Source organism: Pygoscelis adeliae, unplaced genomic scaffold (assembly GCF_000699105.1).
Source record: "Pygoscelis adeliae isolate BGI_AS28 unplaced genomic scaffold, ASM69910v1 Scaffold286, whole genome shotgun sequence".
NCBI classification, from domain to species: domain Eukaryota; kingdom Metazoa; phylum Chordata; class Aves; order Sphenisciformes; family Spheniscidae; genus Pygoscelis; species Pygoscelis adeliae.
In genome coordinates this window covers 2,725,044-2,745,450 of record NW_008825076.1, presented here as the reverse complement: position 1 = coordinate 2,745,450, position 20,407 = coordinate 2,725,044, and the positions used below count along the sequence as shown (strand labels likewise).

Sequence of the window (20,407 nt, the reverse complement as noted above, 5' to 3'; positions counted from 1 at the left end):
GGAGCACATGGGTCGATGAGACACTCAGGTTTGGCACAGGTTTCTATGGAGATTAATGACAGACCTCCCATTTATTTTAGAGAGAATGAGACTGGCTTGCATAACAGCCTAGGAATAAAACTTAAGAACTTTAAAAAAAAAAAAGAATTAAATCCACTTGTTTGATTTCACGTGTGCTTAGAGGTAAAGAAAAGCTAATCTTAAGAGTTTCACCTTTTTTTTCCCCTCTTTTTTAGTAAATTTTCTTAGGTAAGAGCTAGGGAAATGTAGAAGTTCCCATTGCATTCACCAGTGTTTCTCTATCCTAATTTTCAGAAATACTATTGCTTATTGGCATTTCTGGAGCAGGTTGCTAGAAATGCCAGAATGCACGATGGTTTTGTGATTTAAATTAAGGCCAAGGACACAAACATTGTCCTTTCAAATAAGGTAGAATTAGTTCATCAGCCTACGCTGTTTGGCCAAGTCCACATCACACTGGTTTTCTTTTCAAATGTCTTTAAAATACAATTTGAAGGCGTTCTGGTATGCTTGTTCTTGAAGAATAATTCCAAAACTTTTTAAAATACACTTTACAAATAATTAGGGCTCCAGCATTCTTCAGCCTCTCATACGTAAATATGCCTATGGAGCGTTACTGCAGAGTGCTAAAATATCCAGTCTAAACTCTTGGCAATTAATTATGTGCCAGAGCTCTGAATGTAACCAGCTTTTCAATCTTGTTCTTCAGCTTTAATTAGAGGACAAAAAACAGGAACATCATGACAAAAAAGGGACACATTTTCCATCCAAAATAGTCTTAATTTCAAAACTGTTTGATCATCTGTAGCATTGGCTCCAACGCAAGCGCTATACGTCCTTCTACCTTTGTGTCAGCATTCATTATAAAAAGAACTGGTCATTAGATTAGTCCTGTGAGCAACAGTTGCTTCTCTAAGAATGTGTTTGACAGGCTGAGCCATAAATACAAGCTGTAAGTGAATATAAGGAGAAATCAAGACTTACCAAATAAAACCTAAGCTTATTTCTGTGTTATGCTAGCTAATAAATGCTGAAGGTCTGTCCATTTTCTCAATGTTTTTACACTAAGTTAATGCTTATTTGTTTCATGTAGCACTTTATCCCCAAATTATAGCTTGATTCTGAAGTCCTTGTCCAGAAAAAAAAATAAAAAATACCACCCTGAAGTTGGGTGTTGGTTGAGCAAACCTGTGAAAGCATCTCGCCTGTTGCAAGTTCTGTCTAAGCCAGGAACAAATAAGCCGTCCAGGATGAACCCCTATGTAATTTTGTACTTGGCAACACATTACTTGTAAGCATGTCAACATGTTTTACTATGAATCACTGTAACAAACCTGCTTATGTTTTACAGGAGGTAATACATACTGTAGTCCTTATGCTAAATAAATCCAGCTATACGTCTTAAGAGCACAACATTAGTATGAAACCCACATGCTGTGTTCCAGCTTTTACTGTGAAGGCTGAAGGTTTAAGATGATTATGCCTCTTTACAGTATATTATCTGAATTTTAGTCAAATTCATTACAATTATGGATTGATTCAAAAGCTGACTGTTTCCAGTGACGCAGCTGACAACTACCAAGTTAGCTATCACTCATTTTTTGCATTTTAACAGCATGTGCAGTCAACAAGAATGTTCCAATAAAAACACTTTGTGCTTTTATGAAGTCAAAAGAATTGTTTGAATTGCCACTGATAAAGAGTGGTGCATGTCTCCAATAGAGATAGGTTTGCATTGTTATTTATATTATCCTCTGTATACTGCAGTAATATGTACAGTATGAATTCAAACAGCAGTAGCTGTAATAATTTTGATTAATAAAGTGTTAGGCTCTCCTTTCATTTTCATGTGCTTCTTACGGTATAGAAAGACTGTCACACATGCTATAGCCATGCTTGATGACCTGGAGTCAATATGAGAAGTGAGCAGCAGCTGAGGGAGAATTTGGGCTATGAGCATCACTAGCTGAAGCAGGCTGGCTGTGATAGAAAGCACTTACTAGGAAATAAAATTATCTCAGTATAGAAAAATCTAGGTACCAAATTCAGCAGCTTGGATAGGGAAACCTCTTTCTTGCATGTTGTCCCAAGAATTACAATCACAGTTAATTGGGACGTAACTTTTAAATACTTTAACCATTTAACCAAAGAATCTAACAGATTCAGAAAAGAACAGGAAGGATCCCTGGAGATTGAGAAAGAGGAAAATCCCTGATAAAACCAGAATTTCCAGGTAAGGTGATACATTAAATTACTTTCTCCAAAATCTTTCCCTCTTCCATCCTCCTTCCTCAAAAACAATAACAAAAGCAACAAAAATCACTTGGTGAGTGCAACATTGATAGATGAAGACAGAGCCACAAGACTTCTCTAACTACATCTAAGAACATCATTTTCAAGGTGAGTTGGAATAAATTGTATTACACTAACATTCATTACAGGTCAAGGTCTTAGGGAAATTTATCTTTAGGGAATATATAGGACTTGTCTCCATTTGTCCCTTTATATTTTTTCCACTGTAATTCAGTATCCGGATTTCCATAGTCAGAGGCTTTAGTAGTGTCATTGAGTAGTCAGAGTCTTTAGCAATGTCCAATTAAGCAATAGAAAAATCATGCAGAACTGAATCATGGATTTACACATCATCAGATGCACGTCTGGGAAGGAACACTGGCATGCTCTATACATTCATGAGTTGGGCGGGTAGAGTGTAACTGGGTATTGAGGCTGACACAAAAGCAAAAATTTTTGCTGTAGAGGGTTCTCGTTCCTACTGCTATAGCTGTCCTCTGTGACTAAAACCAAAGTTTCATAGGAATCTCTGTGAACAAAAGCCTTCCACTCAAACAGTCCTTTAGGCTACAGCCTGAGACTCGAGTAAAAATTCATTTTACCAAAGTGCTTGAAGTGGCGGCCTCGTTGTCAAAAGATCTGAATCACCACTGGGAGATACGTAGTCTTCTCTTTTTTTTTTTTAATAGAGGGAGCCTAGAATGAACTAGATCCTTAATTCAGGTGTCGCATTAAAAGGCCAACGTTAGGACAGATGAATTGGAGTCTTATTCTTCAATTGCACAGAACCACTAATACCTACCAGCGCTAACTCCACATTATTTGTCCTTTCCGCATCTCATTCACTGGTGGGGACCAAGGAATATGAAGCAGCACAAAGAATCCAGGTCCAAAGAGGTCATCTTGTTCTTGGTCAGGGTCAGTTTGGAACAGTAAGACAGCGGCAAATATAACAGCCCTTGGTAGCTCATGCCTGACTGTAAAATAGTTCTGTTCCATACAATCACTGATTTTTTTTTTTTCTTAGATAAGAAAAAAGACTAGTAAGTTAAAATGAGAGGAAAGGAACAGATACTTCTCATAACAAAGGTACAAAATTTCACATCCCTCTCTTGGGTTTGCAACAGGCTGAAAACTGGACTGGATACTCTTAAACCTACACAGATTTAATTGACTGCATTTATCAGAAATTAAACAAGTGACAAATTTGACTGTGAAGCCTGTGACATCAATCTCTGCTCACGAGTCAGCCAGTGACATTAATCCCTAACCTGATCAGTTGACTCTGGCTCGGCTGTCAGAGTTCCACCGTTTTCACATTCATCACTCACCATTTTAATTTCTATCAGTAGTTTTTACAATAGCATACGGCCCAGTTTTTTCTGCACTAATAGTTCTGTTGGCTTCCTTATGCAAGATTTGACAGTTAATTTAGTATCTGTTTACCCAAAAGATGATACGGGTACCAAAAATACAGAAAGAAAAAAAAAAAAAGCCCCAAGCACAATGCCGTCCGAGATGGTGGACCTGTGGTATCCCATAGGCACAAAGAGTTCAACCTACAGAAACCAGACAGAACTGAAGGCATGAAACTCGGGTTCACGGTAGTGGATGAACGTCACCCCCGTCAACAAAAACACACTTCAAAAGTCCTGTTGCTAAAACAAAACATGCTTAACACTAGATTTACCCACTCACTCATTCACCACTTCCTCTGTGGCATTTTAACAATCCCATTTCAGCATTACTAATGATCTCAGTGTTCCTAACGTAGTAAAGATTGTATAAAAAACAGGAAAGTGAAGACCACCGGTTTAGATCCCAAACTTGTACTTCACTGAATCAATTCATCTCTGTGCATGTTCTGTCTTGTCTTGTAACATTAGACTGTAAGTCCTTAGGACAGTATGCCTTGTTTGGTAGCAGTCAGTCAGTATGTAAAATCGTATACCACAAGTAAAGAAATATTCATACACCACAAATAAAGTCACAGAAAATTTTGCCTGGCTGCCAAACTGAAAATGTTCAGTGTTTGGCCTATTAATTATTAACAATAAAACTAGACCCTCCTCCCCTTTTGTTCATTGTTTTTCTTTGTCATTTTCCAGCATCTCATATCTTCTGAAATACTCCTTAGAAATCACTAAAGATACTACGAATGCTATTAGCCCTGCCAAAAGCATGGTGAAGAAACTGCAGGATCATAATACCTGTCCAACAGGGCTTTTACTTTCTCTTTGCCTGCAGGAACTAATCCGGAAGCAAATGTCACTTGAACAGAAATAAAGTTCTGCCATAACTGGAAACACAGCAGGCCAATTAGGGTAATTAGAGCATATTTGCTACACTTTATAAATATTAATTTGTTATCCCCGTAGCGCTTGTGACATGAGTTGAACAGCCTTGTGCAACACCAAAGTCAGCTAGGGCACATAAACACATGCAACGCTGTCAAGCTAAGGTTTCAGCTTGTCCTTTATCGGGTCCCCTCTTTAATGACTGCAGTTTTGTAGCCATACTTAATTATGGTCATAATTTTGTTCCTACATTCATTGTAGGTCCAGGAAAACACGGCTGTAAACTACAATAATTAGCTTGCTCAAATGACTGACCTGGAATGCAAGTACTTCCCAGCCATCACCTGGAGATCAGAATTTTTAAAAAAACAAGGCCATTTGTTTCCGAAACTAGACAGCTAATTTTACAGCTCTCAGTCATGCAAGTAAAGTGGTCAGCAAGTATAAAAATGTTTATCTTTCTGTTAAATACAACAATATAACTTAAATGGTGCCTACCACAGGAACAAAGTTGTATGGACCAGCATAAGTCTCTATAGTTAATAATATATAGAAATAAAGATTTGACACAGAATTGCTGAATGATAAATTGAAGTAAAGCTGCTCATTTTCATTAGTGATGCACCTCATGTCACAAAGAAGCTGAGTGGTATCATCCATAATTTTTACAGTGGTAGTAGTTCCCAGGTCAACCAAGGAAAAGACGACTCAGTTTCACTCATAAATAGAAGCACATTTTGGGAACTCAAAGAAATACTATCCTCAGGCAAATCAGATCCAACACTGTGGAATTGCAGGTGTCTTTAATTTTGGAGGAATGTTTCTGGGGACAACCTGAGTGAGGAAAGTTAAGACTGCAAAGCATCACGCAGCACAGTAAGTGGGTGAAATTATCTTTTTAGTTAGGTGAAAGCAGAGAGCACAAATTCAACATGGGCGTCACAGGATGAAAATGAACATAATTTGATGGGAACAGGAAAGAAGCACCAGCAACAATAGCATGAGTTAAGGCTGGCATCCCCATCCCACCACAGAGGCTTCTACAAGCCCTGAAATTGCATTAAGAAAACATTTCTCTTGGTGGGACTTGTGTAAACCTATATCTGCATTTTTTCCGACTGACTCCTTGCTCTTCCACTGACAGCAGTAACTCTGGCCCACAGCTAAGTACTTCAAGCACTTGGACAAGACCATGATGCATATTTAAGTTTTTTGCAAACTACTGATACACAAAGTTTTCCCTGTAAATCTAAATTTGTCATTATTTGCTGTACTTGAATATGATTGTATTTCTAACTACGAACGTTATAGTATTCAGAATGCATGACTAGCCACAGAGTTGGTCAGTTCTGCTAGAATAGTCAAGAGTTACTAAGAAACACTATAAATCCAAGCTGTGTGTGTGTTTGGGTAAAAATAACGGGGTTTCATCAATGCAGAGCGGAATGTGCCCGATTCAAGGATCTCACATTGCCATCTACGGGCCTCTCCCGGCAGTTCTCATCTGAGTCCTGGAACCCTGTCCTAAAGCATCAGTCCGCACTAGTCGTCTTTCAAAGGGCGTATAAAATATTTTGAGAAATTGTTTTTAAAATATAGCGGCAAATATTCAATCCCTTGCACTGCTTGGCTTCTGCATACGTCGCCTTTCTTTTGCCAGAGTGGGCTGTTAGATCTGCAAGGAAACTAGGATGAAGATATTGTCACCTTGGTTTGTGTGCAGCACATATTGACACTACATAAATACCAACATTTATGCAGCATTTATTTGGCTGGAATATTGGTAAGTGACAGTTTTTAAAAGGCTAATGCAACTTTATCTGACTAAAATCATGAGGTCACATGAGGAAAATGTAAATACCACCATTGCTTATACAAGAGCAGTCTGTTAAGTGACCAGTTATGATTTTATTTATAAAAGGAACTACAAGATCTGCTTCAAAGAAAAAAAAACCACAAAACATTCAATTAGCTGTATCTGTGCAATTGCTCAATGTTCAAGGAGTTTAGACGTGCCTTACCCAAACCCCTCATTCCTACTCCACCGGCACTCCTGCTGCTGTGGGACCAGGAATGTTGTCCTGCTTTAAAAATAAGTAAGACTAGAAGATTCCCTGACCCAGTTCACTCCGCAGCCACACAAATACACGTACCAGTCCAAGGCAAAGGGCACTGAGGTGCCAGGGACAGCCTATGTCAGCACTGCTAAGAAGTCACTTGTGAAAGTTCACTCAGTGAGGCACCTACCATCACCCAGTTGACTGGGCTCCAGCAGGGCTCAGCAAAGTTTTCCCAGCCATCCCAGACACCTCTAGTGAGCTGGGATCAATCACCCTGCAAAGGACAGATCCGTTTCTCTCCCTAACCGCAGAGAGAACTTGAATCTAATCTTAACCTTTAAAGTTAGAAGACGGTAACCCCATACAGAGCATGTTTTCTAACACAAACTATGAAATTGCTGCTTTTTCATTGTCGGAGGATCAATCCATATTTCTCAGACTCACAATGGATTTGTGAAAAAAGTGAAGCCATCACTGTGTTATGCTCAAAAGAGAAAAGAACTGTCGCTACGCACTGATCTGCAGACAAGCAGAGACTTTAACACAACGGCTAGGTCAAGCTCAATAAAAAGAGCAATCAAGTCTTTCTGTGTTGGGAAAGCAGCTGTAAATAACAGCAGGGACTGTTCAGAGGAACAGGCTAGGCTGCACGGCAAGTAAAAGTTGTCTTGTGGATTCCAAATTCCAAATGTCACCACTAGGGTGTAAATTTGGAGCCCGAGGTGCTGCTCCATTACGATACAGCGTTATCTAAACCCGAACTTCCAGTGTCCTGCTCTCCCAGAGCCAGCCACGAACCCACACCCACACGTTCCTCACGGAGGCACTGACAGTCCTCGTGAGAGATTGATCCACTGCTTCGGTGGGATTACTTTTCTCCTTGAAAAGTCTCCCTGGGGGATAAATGAACAGGAACATCTACAGAAGGAAGGGCCAGAAATGAGCAGTTTCCAACAGGAGGGACAGTGGCAGCACTAATTTAGAGTGACCCACGGATGAGGGAGAGAACAGAAGGAGAGGAGCTGTAAGGTTCACCCTGAGAGGAGAGAGAGAAATGCTGCTCATGGGAGACCAATCAGCTGGAGATGTTCTACAGTTAATGTAAAACAAACCTCACCTTTAGGAAACAGAGGACTTTCACATTCATTCTTGCAAACAAACAAGATGGCACTAAGGCGCTCATCTCCAATTTGCCACCCAAAGACTAACGACCTTGTGAGGTTCAGGTTCTAAGTTAAACAAGAGCCAAACAGGGAATATTTGCTTCCCTGCTGTCTGAGGTTTAAGGAAAAAAATAAATATAATTCCAAAAGTGCACTAGAAGTCTTAAGGAAGGGACAGTGCTGTAGTTTCTTACATCTCAGATAAAACGCTACGACATTAAACTTCTGTGACAGCTCATTTAGCAGTAGGGATGAACGCACATTTAGCATACTGTGCGTTAGTTGGGAATACACCAACCTACTCTTCTGTGTGTAATTTCTGCATGTGATTTTGGCTCTGAACTTGTATCAGTAGAATTACTGAAGACTTAAGTAGCTTTGTCACGCTTTCTACTTCTGCACCCTCAGAGCTCACTGGAGAGAGAAAAAACAGGTAAAGAAGATAGGTAGACACGAAGAGCGGGTAGGGTGCAACCACAATAAATAAGAACAATTTTCCTGTACTGTAATTACTTACAGTACAGCTGTTCTGTAAGTAATCTTACTAGTTCATCTTCCCAGCTGGACCCTGCAGGCATTACAACAACGGTGAATCATATGGAGAGCTGAAAGAGAGATAAGGTGCCCAGCGGAGTGGCAGCCTGTCGATGTCGCGAGCGATGCCTGAACAAAAGCCTTTGCAGTATCAGCACAGGTGTGGGAGAAAGGCTGCCAGCTCTTCCTGTCATTGACTCATTGGTAGACAAAAGAAAATTGAAAACAGTAGTAGTGTCACACAGTCATCTCTAGAACACCATCTCCAGGAAGAAAGCACCGGTTCCTCCAGTAAGTATCAATGCAAGTTATCCAGTTGGATATCAGAAGGAGGAACAGATTTGTACCTTCATCTATTCCCAGAACTCCAATGAGTTCCCGCTCCTTGGAACAACTGATTATTAGTATCACCTGAAACTAATAATGGGAAGACTAAAGGGAAGCTGGTTTAGAGTCTCTGCAATCTTCTGTTGTCCCAGGACAAGTCACAGAACTTCTCCCTTTTGTTCAAGTTCAGCTACCGCTGGAATATAGAACATTCAACAGCACCAGGGTGTTATAAATCAGTCTCCATCAACATCTATATTTCGAGTACCTGTGCAAAAAGTTAAAACCTTTGCTATTCTTAGCAATTGTCACATTACGCTAGTAGAATAATGGCTTCTTTTTTTTCTTAGAACTATTGTACATCAATGCTGCCATTGTTTTTAATCGCAGTACAAAGGGAAAGGAAATAAAGAAGGAAACATGATAAGAACCTACAAAATGATCAGCATTGAAAAAGGCTAACAAGATGAGAACATTAAGTTTAAGCTTGTCAGTATGAAAACTGAAGATCTGATTGAGGTAACTGCATGCAAGAGATAACTACAAGAAACTTCATCTCAAATGGTGCTTTGAATGGACTGTAATACGGCACTAAAGATGCTTTAATTGAGAAGGAGGTGGCAGATGAGAAGGCCCCAGCAGAACTTTGGGCACAAAGCACAGGAAAGGAATTAAATTATTGTTTTAAAAGTGTCAGATATTCAGATATTCCTTGGATCAGTGGAGCAATAAAGAGTGACTGAAAGATGAGCACTAGAGTTCTGAGTGCTGAAGAACACGTTGGTGCTCTCATCTGAAAGGCAGGAAAAACAGAAAGACATAACAACATAAATTCAGTTTTAATAAATTGAAGGTGAAAAGGCACCTATAGAGTGCTTTAATGAGTTCCAACCATTGTTACACCTGTTACCTCCCACTACTACAGTAATAAAATAGAAACTGAGAGCAGAATTTAAAAAGATATTTGAAATGGACAATATGCATGTCCTGGAAATGATTTCTATAAATTCTACCTAACACTTATGGTTCTATCACACAGCATCTGGAAATACACCTGTGCTCTGGGTGTGCACATACATATGTGTATTTATAAATACATACATCTAAAAAGACAAGTTTAAACACTTTGATATTTTTTTAAGAGTTTCAAACCCTTACATTGTGAAGTTAGAAATCTATTTCACAAAAATAAGAACTTCATTTCACTATTCATGAGCAGGTGAATTCCCATTTGTGTAAGAGACTTCATTTCCCAGTTAAATATATAAGAGGCCATTTTAAATTTGGAAATAACCTTTCTTTGCAAGCAGAGATTTGGTCTCCTAGCAACAGCATTAACACCTTGTGAACAAAACTACAGCTTATTTGCACAGAAGGGCCTCGTGCCATGGGCATGGAGAAGCCACAAGAACATCCAGCTGCTGGTTTCTTCCTTTGCTGACCGATGGTGAAGGGTCAGGTCAGCAAAGCCTACAATCGACGCACACATCAGGTCCCCAGCAAAGGAAGGGCTATGGCTGAATCCATGCACATTGTGTGGATTCTTCTACCTAAGCGGTCCTTTCCAGATCTTGGTTCTGGCTACAGCTGTAGCCTGATTCTAGCTTTCAATAGATACTATAAGTTTAAGTAGCCCTGATGCAGAATAGGAATAGCTTCTTTTCTGGCTGAAAAACTTGTACCGCGATAGGACTAGACTGAATTTATATCAATTTTCTTTTCTGCTAAGATTCATATGACAGATGTCATTTTGGATGGAAGCCATTTTTTGTTCTTAGCTACAGTTTTTGTCATGAGCATGAAATATTAGAATTGCAAGTACTTCACAATAAAAAGAACAAGAGGTCAGAGCAGCACCATCACATGGATATATTGCAGTTGGCTTTGACAATCAGCTGAATGAATCACATGAAATTTATTGTGAAGACAAGATTAAATTAACCCATTCAATGATAAAAGACGAGAGAATAGGCAAACAGAAGCCATTTTCCTTTCCTGCTGTTGAGACCAGAACATACCAGTTGCTTTTCTGCTGCTATATGGAGAAGATGAAGAGCGTGCAGCTGTATGGCTCAAGCTTCTGACTGCATAATGAAGATTATAATGCTTTTGCGCTGTAAGTAACCAAGCATTTCTCATGGCTTCCAGCAGAGCAGATGCAATATCCCACTGCCTTGTCCAAGTTACATTAATTCATGAATTTTAGTTCTTAGGGCTGTTCTAGAACAACATGCTTATTAAATTGCTTCCTTGGGATCCGGTCGCTAGGGTAAGATTTAAACACAAGACACACACAGCAGAGACTGGTGAAAAAGTGACTTGCCCAGGGGGAGTATGGCCAAAACTTAGCAGAAACTCTGGATTTCTTCTCAGTCTTTTGCCTTATTCATGAAATCATTACACTTTTGGACAACTCCAAGTTATTCAAGGAGAAAGCTCTGGGAAATCTTCCTAACCATGGGCTCTAACCATGTATTGCTTCTTTTCCTGTGCTGTATTTATTTTTCCCACAAAGATTTTGAAGCTGCGGTGTAAGGTAAGCAGTGGGGCCGGTATATTTAACCAACGGTAACATAAACCGCAGAAGGTTAATACCACAAACCAGCATGTGTGTGTGTTTTCCTGTGGTTTACATTAGTGTTTGCTAACTGTGCTCCAAATTTTGCTACCCTAATGTATGTTAATATTTTACACTTCTAGTCTTAATGTAGGAGGAAAAGTATGACCACATCACGCCCACCAGAAATTCAAAGGACTGGTACTACCTCAGAGGAACTCTAGTTAGCCTCCAGCCATAGTTATTGCTGCTTTTGATTGCCCTTTTCTTCTTCTCCCAGCTACCCTCTTTAGTGATGTAACTGCTTTTTATTCAACTCCACCACTTCAAAACTACTCTGTTATTTCTGATGGAAGTCCTGTAATCAAACAACGCAGCACAGTTTGTATTTATCAAGCTTCTTGCACCATTATAAGATGACTCTGTTCCACCTTTCTCATTCAGCGTGGGTCCAAGCTTGGAAGTAACTTGCTCAGTGCATGTAGTGACTGATCCTTCCTTCCGGCAGGGAAGGGTTCTGTGCGGGACTAACTTGGACCAGCATAAGAAAAGATGGTCTTGCTCTTTATCTTTATGTGCCACTTCACAGCATCGTGAGACTTCCCCTCGCGTAACAGTTAACTTACCTGAGCAACCACTGCAAACCTGGATGTGTTAGATACGCTTTCATCCCAGCAATAAAGTTACACAGCTCCACGGCTGGGAGGGCTTGTCACCACCACAAGTGGGAGTGTGAAGCTGCACTTTGTTTTGCATTCACTAAAATGGGTCCATGTTTCTGATGCCTGTAAAACAGGGAATATTCAGCACTTGCCAAATAGGCAGCAAATTTTCACATTACTAAACAGGTAACTGCAAACTATCTGCTAAAACTCAGCCTGTTTGCAGGCATGCATCTTAACCACAGAGTATGTTGTTACTGTTTACTCTCCTGTTCTTCACCAGATTTCAGTAAACTGCAAACAAACTGCAAACTGGACCAGTAATCCAAAGTGTCTTTTCATTATCAGCACTTTGAAGAAGCCAATTAATTGCCTACGGCAAAAATAAAAAAAAGTGAAGTTGAGGAGTTTCCTTTTAAAGCTTTGTGTTTTAGTGTTATTTGTTTTACTAACCAGCAATGCAGTTTAAGATCTTTGTATTTACAAGACAGCCGCAGGCTGTAAGGCATTACATTTTACAAGGTAATTGTTCTTTCTGAACTATACAAAAATGGTTTGTAAATGAAAAGATGACATTACATTATTCCTCTTTAGTTTCCTCTCATTCAGATAAGAGTACTTCTCAGATGATCTCAGGTACACGTGATCTGCTGTAGGTCAATACATTTGCCTTCTCCCACAAGAAACAGCTGCCACCTTTTATTAGTATTAGGTGATTCCATGGGAATAAAAGGCAAAAGCTTTCAGTGTCATACAGGAAGGAATGCTGGGGCTGAACATACTCTTACTCCAGAAGAAAAAGGAAATCCATGTTACATTCCGATCCGCAGCTCTTCCAAGTGTATCATAACTTCCCCACTGACATCAGCAGGCCCCAGCAGAGGAGCTTCAGAATAAAACCTTGTAAAAAGAACAGAACAGCAACCAATGACTTCAGCAGTCTTAATGACTGTAAGATTCTGTAAGACTGTTACTAGGACTAAACTTTCGACACAATGAAAGTGGTCAGCATGAATTTGACCAGTGAAACAGAGTAAATGTGGTAGCAATTAACTATTACAAAGATGTAAATTATGGAGAGCTATTGGTTATGTTCCTAGATTTTGAAAGAACTTTCTAAAAGTTCTATTAAAAGTAATACTGGACATCAAAAATATTACTATCTTTAATTTGCAAGTAACTTTTTTTTGTTTTGTTTTTACACCTGGCACCTAAGTGTTAAAAAACCTCTTTATGAACTTTTCTCTGCATGAACAAAAATCTTTTCTCCCAAAGATTTCAACATTTCGAATACTGTGTTCAGTTTTGGGCCCCTCACTACAAGAAGGACGTTGAGATGTTGGAACGTGTCCAGAGAAGGGCAACGAGGCTGGTGAGGGGTCTGGAGAACAAGTCTTATGAGGAGCGGCTGAAGGAACTGGGGTTGTTTAGCCTGGAGAAAAGGAGGCTGAGGGGAGACCTCATCGCTCTCTACAACTACCTGAAAGGAGGTTGTAGCGAGGTGGGGGTCGGTCTCTTCTCCCAAGTAACTGGCGAAAGGACGAGAGGAAATGGCCTCAAGTTGCGCCAGGGGAGGTTTAGATTGGATGTAAGGAAAAATTTCTTTACTGAAAGAGTGGTTAAACATTGGAACAGGCTGCCCAGGGAAGTGGTTGAGTCACCATCCCTGGGGGTATTTAAAAGACGGGTAGATGAGGCGCTTAGGGACATGGTTTAGTGGGCATGGTGGTGTTGGGTTGACGGTTGGACTCGATGATCTTGGAGGTCTCTTCCAACCTTAATGATTCTATGATTTGTCTTCCTGTTACTACCAAGTCACAGACACAATTATATCCAGGCAAAAGGAGAAGCCCAGTATCTTTTGGAGAAATCAGTTGCTGTGGGGTGAAGGGGATCTCAACAGCAGGGGTGGGGCTCTTTTTGTTTTTTTTTTCCAAGAGTGTTAAACTATCGTGCTGCATTTTGTTCAAACACACTGGAACATGTGCACTTTTTTCCCCAGTCACTATAAAGATGATCTTCCGATGTCTTAGAGGCCACTACAATTTTATAGACCACCAGCTGAGAAACACCGCCCTGGCCTGCACACACACTGCCTGAACTCAGCTGGCAATTTTATCAGAACATTATAGTACCCACTGCTTCCCTTGCTCGGGTTTTTTAATTCTGTTTCAAACACTGAGCTAGTAAGTCAGAGACATGCATAAATCATGTGACACCAAAAAAGTTCATGCCAACATTGTAATGACTCAACCTTTTCTAAAATATACAGTGATAAGCAAGTCTTTAATCTCCAGTGATAGAATGACTCAGTTTCAGGAACAACTCACCTAATTAACCAGGACATGATTTAAGCCATTTCATATGTAATATTGCGATAGTCTACTGCAGGAAATAACAAATACACCATCTTTTCATTTCTGTATTCTGACCAGCACCTGGATTTCAATGAAAATCACAAGCATTCGAACTGATGCAAGTGCTGTGACTTCACAAGACCTCTGCTTTTGATTTATAACCATGAACCAAGAGCTCTGCCAGACTCTCCACTGCTAGCATAATGCAGATGTTTAACTGCAGCATTAAAGGAATACAAGCTTAATCCCACACATGAAGCTAAAAATTCTAAAAACTTTCAAATCTATTTTAATAAATCCCGAGTTAAAAGATGCTTATAATTATCGAAGCTTTAAACGAATGAATATGCTTATTTTGATCCCCTTGTTTCATCACTTTTGTTACTCCACTTTTCTTTAGAGAGCTAGAAGAGGATAGCCTATTGTGGCTTTTGTTAGCTGAAGTTCCTGCAGAAACTCCAGCTTGCTGTTACAAGGTTCATTCACGGCATTTGCACTGAACACACTTGCAGGATTTTTTAATTTGTATGTTTTAAATATTGAAGACAGGCATCAAACGTTTCTACAGTACCATGTGGGACACTAAGGTTCACAACCTAGTTTCATTACCACAGGAACGTGCCTGAGCTCTGGGCACAGCTACTTCTATGGGCTTGTTCTGATAGATCAGGTCTGCAAGTTCAGTTCTTGTTTTCCAAAGAAGTCCAATTTGTTGTGTGGGGATTCTCTGACTTAAAGGACTTTGATATTTTTTTTTAACCTTTTGTGCCTTAAGTTCCATTTTACAAAACAAGAAGGACAAAAAAAGAAATGTCCTTGACTTTTCAAAAAAAGCCAGCCCTAACCAGGTAAGAAAATCTGCAATGCTTTTCAGTAATACTAAGAATGTACTAGCAGTGACTCTGCGGTGATTCTCTGTAGATTTAACATCTACGTTTAATTTTGTGCTAGTGTTTCTAATAGCCCTTTTCTGTACAATTATCCATTTTGGCTGCAAAAGCGTTTCAAAATAGCATGTGAAAAAAATCTCAGGTTAAGTCTCTGAAACAAACAATGCTTTGAAAACCCTAGAAAGATAATTTCCGTTATAATTTTTTCTTGCAATATTGTATGTACTATTCAATTGCCCTGCTCCATTTCATTCTATTTCCCCGGTCTTTTTTCAAAAGAACTGTACAACAATACATTTTTACAAGTGAACCTCAGCTCCTGCTAAGGTTGAATTGCATCTTAAAACCTAGAGAATGATTTGGTTTATTAACTTGCAGTGCCACCTAGCAAACGTCCTTAAAATTTTTTTTCCTGATGTAGTTTTACAAAGGACAGCTTAGAGCTTTCATATTTGAAAAAAGAAAAAGACAAACTTGTGCTCGCAGTATTTTAAGCATCTAGTGCATACTTCTGTTTTGAACAGTTAAATTCTATTAGAAATTATGTTTACAAATAGGATAATAATAATGATGCTCACATACCTAAAATTCTGGTATATGAACTTTAAGAACTAGTTTCAGACATATCCCTTATACATTTGTCTACATACACTTCCTTTAATTGTTGGGGGATATTTAAATCATACACTTTGATAGTAGGTCAGTGCTGAATTTATTGGAGTTTTGAGATAAGAGAGACTCCTGCCACCAAAATAAGGAGGATTTTAGCTTATCAAGGCACGTTAGTACCTTATACGCAGGCACCTTTTAGACTTGCGTGAAAGCTAGACCAGCTTGATTTGCCTCGCCTTAAAATAATACCCCTGTCCCAGGACAAAACAAGTTTAGGTATTTAACTCTGTGCCTGAACCGTGAAGCTATCCCATAGACCTACATGCGGGAGACATTAAAATGCAGCAATTCAGAATAAATGCTGCAGCCACTTTCTATTACCCTAAACCTCTAACAGGAAGCCGTTTCCTGTTTAGTTCCTGTGCCAAATTCTAGTAAGCCATTTTAAAAGAGAATATAACCAAATAAGCAAAAAGCAACCTCATGACATCAAGAGCAAGGGACTGAAAGAAAAATACACTCTGCTGACTGACCTCATCCTTTCCGAGAACACTTTAGACCAACTACACTATAAGCTCCTTGAAGAAAGCTGCTTGTCTGCATTCATAATGTCAACGTGTACCAATATTTAGACAGTACTTTGGCAGCAATACAAAATGATAGTTTTATTGCTTCTCCTAGAATTTCTAAGTAGAGTTCTGCTATTATCCTTCCTGGTGAACACAGAAACCACTACATGTTTTACAGAGTTCAAGAAATAAAGCAAGTAAAAACAAAAGATAAGTTTCCAATAATAAGAACAGTTTTGGCTTAGTTATGATCCTATGACCCTTGATTTTTCAGCCTATCTCCAAGGAGTCTAGCACCGCGTGAGGACTGTATTTACAGGAAGACTTGTGTATCACAGCAAGTCAAGGGGAAAAAAGAAGTAAAACTTAAACAAAACAAAACAAGCCCCAGCATGTAAAGAATAAAATTTTGACAAGCTCTACAGACCCCATCTTTACCTAAGATGCATGGCAGATGTTTTCATACCTGCTGAGAATTTAATTGCTATTCTAAGTCAAGGAAGAGAACACTTCCCCCCCCCGGCAAAGAAACCTACGTTTTGCATACTCCCTTGAGATCAGAACTGAGCCACTAGTTCTTTCCAGAACAACCATCCCTATATTGTATGGCCCAATTAGTTTTGCATAGAACTCTCTTTATGCAAAAATAACACATGCATTTCAGATGCTGTACTCCCATAAAAGCTTTGGACCTTAGTCCCTGCAGATTGACAAGAATGGTCTTTCCAGAAAGCCATTTTAATAGAAAAGTTCCTTGAAAGTTTGTCTTTCGTCCGTCTGACTTGATGCATTTACTTTTTTTGCCAGTTCTGATATCATTCTATGGTTTTGGTCCATTTTCATTTATCCTTATCATCGTTTTTCCACAGAGTTCTCCAGATCTTTGAGGTGTTAATTGTTTTCTATACAGCACAAAGACTCACAGTGTGGTTTCCTGCTTGAAAATGTGCTACAAGAAATGCAGTTAAATTCGCTACGAAAAATCCTCCACCAAACACCACAGGCTTTAACGTCACCTCCTTTTTCTTTCAGAGAGTTTGCATACATCTGCTGCTAAAATGTTGTAACAAGGGACTTTACACATTATTTCTATCCACTGGAAGTAGCACTCAGATTTAGAATCACAAAGTCTTTCCCCTCTCCCCAAGCCCATAGGTTCACCTTGCTTTGAATGACTGACAAGGAATCACTTTTTCAGGTCAGATGGATATGTGACACACCATCTTAGGAGCCTGGGTATTAGGGAATGACTGCTACTGCTCCCTTTTATGTTTCAGTCTCTTCTTGACATCACAGTAAAGAAAAATGAAACTGTAGGTCACACATTTCAAACAAGTCCCTCTGGTTTCCCATTCTCAAAAGCCGAAACCCACCAGAAGCCGGACGTTCTGACTGAACCAAGCCTCCACAACCCGTCTGAAAAGGTCTTGACTCATGACTGTCTCCCTACACACCACAAAGCACTAATGCTTACTTTAAGACATGGCCTCCAATGTTTTCATTGCCCTATAAATTGCAAGAGATATAACTCTGTATTTATAAATTCACGTCACTGTTTCCACACGTCTCTCCTCACAAGAGACTAAGATTATTATTGCTAGAACCCACAGCATGTTATAATAAAGCGGGTGGTGTGGATGTTCTCAAATTTATTTTACTAAAATACGCCTTTTCGACTACTAATTATAATGATACTATGCTTTTTTTTGCCCTTGTATAATGCAAAGATTAGTCATGACAGGTGTTTTTTTCCTCCCTAGAAAGCAAAGGAAATCCACACCTTAATTAATATAATAAGAAGATAATTACTATGCTTAAGAGATGAGGACTCAGGCAGCTCTCTGTTGACAAGCTATTTATTTCTCTTTCTTTTCATTCAGTTCGTCGAAGAGAACTTTTTAGATATGCATAGCTCTTCATGCCACTTAACAAAATAATGCAGTACCACTGGGGATGTGCAACCACCACAACAAACAGGGAGAAAACTTACGAAGCGTGCCTTTGTATTTGCAGAAGGGAGGCCACATATCTGTTTTTTTCCCTCTCACCTCCTCTTCATCTCTCAATCTCTGAAATCTTCTAAGCCCTCACGAAAGCATTTTCTGTATGTTTTACAAATCTTCTGGGCTCAAACTTACGTCTTATTAACATTTAGCTTTGGTTTCTCTATACAAGTCGGGGAATACACTTTTTTGCCAGCCAACAAATGAGGACGCATGCCCCTGGAAGTTCTTAACAGAACACCCTTGCTGTAGGTGCTGCTATTTGCAGCGAGCAGTTCTCTTTCATAAATACACAATGCTCCTGCAGAGAACTAAAAGATGTTGGCAAAAACAGTCTTGTCAGCATTGTCTTGGCAATTCCCTATGACAGGCTTAATAGCGCTACTGACCAGCTAGAGATTAACAGGTTTTTTTAATCACTGCATGCACTGTTTCAATTTGTTAGGCAGTTAGGAGAATGAGTAAAAATTTTCAACGCTTGACTCCTGTTCTTCTTTGTCATTCTCCAGGCTACAATTACTAATTCGGAGTCATTCTCAATTATCACATGCATGATTAAGTAGTTATTCCAAGTTTTCACTATTAAACAATAGCCAAGAAACACATTTCTTTCAATTTCCATGGATAGTTTCACATTTTTATAAAAATAATCAGACATCTACAAAAATACACGGGTCTTTTGGAAAAAAATTACCATTAAAAAAAGCAACATGGTATTTCTATCTCCTGTTTTATCCACGTGATATAGGCATTACACAGAGAAGATGAAACCCTATGGAATTTACTATGAAAATCTGTATTTTTTTTCCACCATTTAAATTTCTAATACTGAGGAAACGTTGGGTCAATTTTACTGGCCCAAGCCATGAGCCCCCCTTTAATATCCTTAGCTAACACAGAACCAAATTCTTTGACAGGCAACTCCTGCAGAATTCTTACAGCCTTCTGAGAGTCATTTCCTAATTTGCAAACAACATATACAGGAAAAGATGTTTGGCCATTAGTTCTCTGCTTTTCTTCACAAATTCTTTTTTCTAAATATTCCAGACATTCTTCATCTTTTTCTTCTAATTTACTCAAAGGAATGTGGACAGCATGTAACAGGCGACAGATATCCACTTCTACCTGCGGCCGAACATCTAACAATACATGAGGAACTTGCTCATCCAATAGTTTTTTGTACTCCTCTACAGATACCCTGTCCGTACTGGACAGCAGACGTAAAGTCCTACACTTGTCTGTTGCAGAAGAACCACAAAATGCCTCATAATCCTGAAGGCAGGTGACAGATGGATTGTCACCACAAGCCGCACAGTCTGGTTTCTTTGGTCTTAACTTGATGTTGCGAAATCTCCCTTCACGGGCATCAAACATCAGCATGAACTGGCTGAAGGAGGAACCCATTCCCGAAGCAATCTTCAGCACTTCCAAGGCCTGGATGCACCCCACGATGCCTGGCACGACACCCAGCACTCCCCCATCTGCACAGTTAGTCACCGTCTCTGGTGGAGGGGGCTTGGGGAAGAGACACCTGTAGCAGGGCCCGCCCTGGTAGTTGTACACGACCAGCTGCCCCTCCAGCCGGAGGGCGCTGCCGGACACTAGGGGTTTCCCAGCCAGGACACAGGCGTCATTCACCAAGTACCTGGTGGGGACGTTATCGGAGCAGTCGGCGACGACGTCGTACTGCCGCACCAGCTCCAGGCCAGTGCCAGGGCTCAGGGCGCCGCAATTCCCGAAGCAATCTTCAGCACTTCCAAGGCCTGGATGCACCCCACGATGCCTGGCACGACACCCAGCACTCCCCCATCTGCACAGTTAGTCACCGTCTCTGGTGGAGGGGGCTTGGGGAAGAGACACCTGTAGCAGGGCCCGCCCTGGTAGTTGTACACGACCAGCTGCCCCTCCAGCCGGAGGGCGCTGCCGGACACTAGGGGTTTCCCAGCCAGGACACAGGCGTCATTCACCAAGTACCTGGTGGGGACGTTATCGGAGCAGTCGGCGACGACGTCGTACTGCCGCACCAGCTCCAGGGCAGTGCCAGGGCTCAGGGCGCCGCAGGA

The 20,407-nt window shown here is 40.1% G+C and overlaps 2 protein-coding genes across 2 annotated transcripts in view; one reads left to right on the top strand and one right to left on the bottom strand.

Annotated features, from left to right (window-relative positions):
• Window positions 1-18,192: 18,192 nt before the first annotated feature.
• On the bottom strand, window positions 18,193-20,108 carry MOCS3 (molybdenum cofactor synthesis 3; the record flags this gene model as incomplete). Its single annotated transcript, XM_009326855.1, has 1 exon — window positions 18,193-20,108. A coding segment is annotated over one exon (942 nt), but the record flags the coding sequence as incomplete, so codon positions are not given.
• Window positions 20,109-20,123: 15 nt separating this feature from the next.
• The window catches only part of DPM1 (dolichyl-phosphate mannosyltransferase polypeptide 1, catalytic subunit), a 13,317-nt gene continuing 13,033 nt past the window's right edge, over window positions 20,124-20,407 (top strand). The window contains exon 1 of the mRNA XM_009326854.1: window positions 20,124-20,161. Coding sequence (XP_009325129.1) covers window positions 20,124-20,161 — 38 coding nt within the window. The remainder of the gene's footprint in view (window positions 20,162-20,407) is intronic.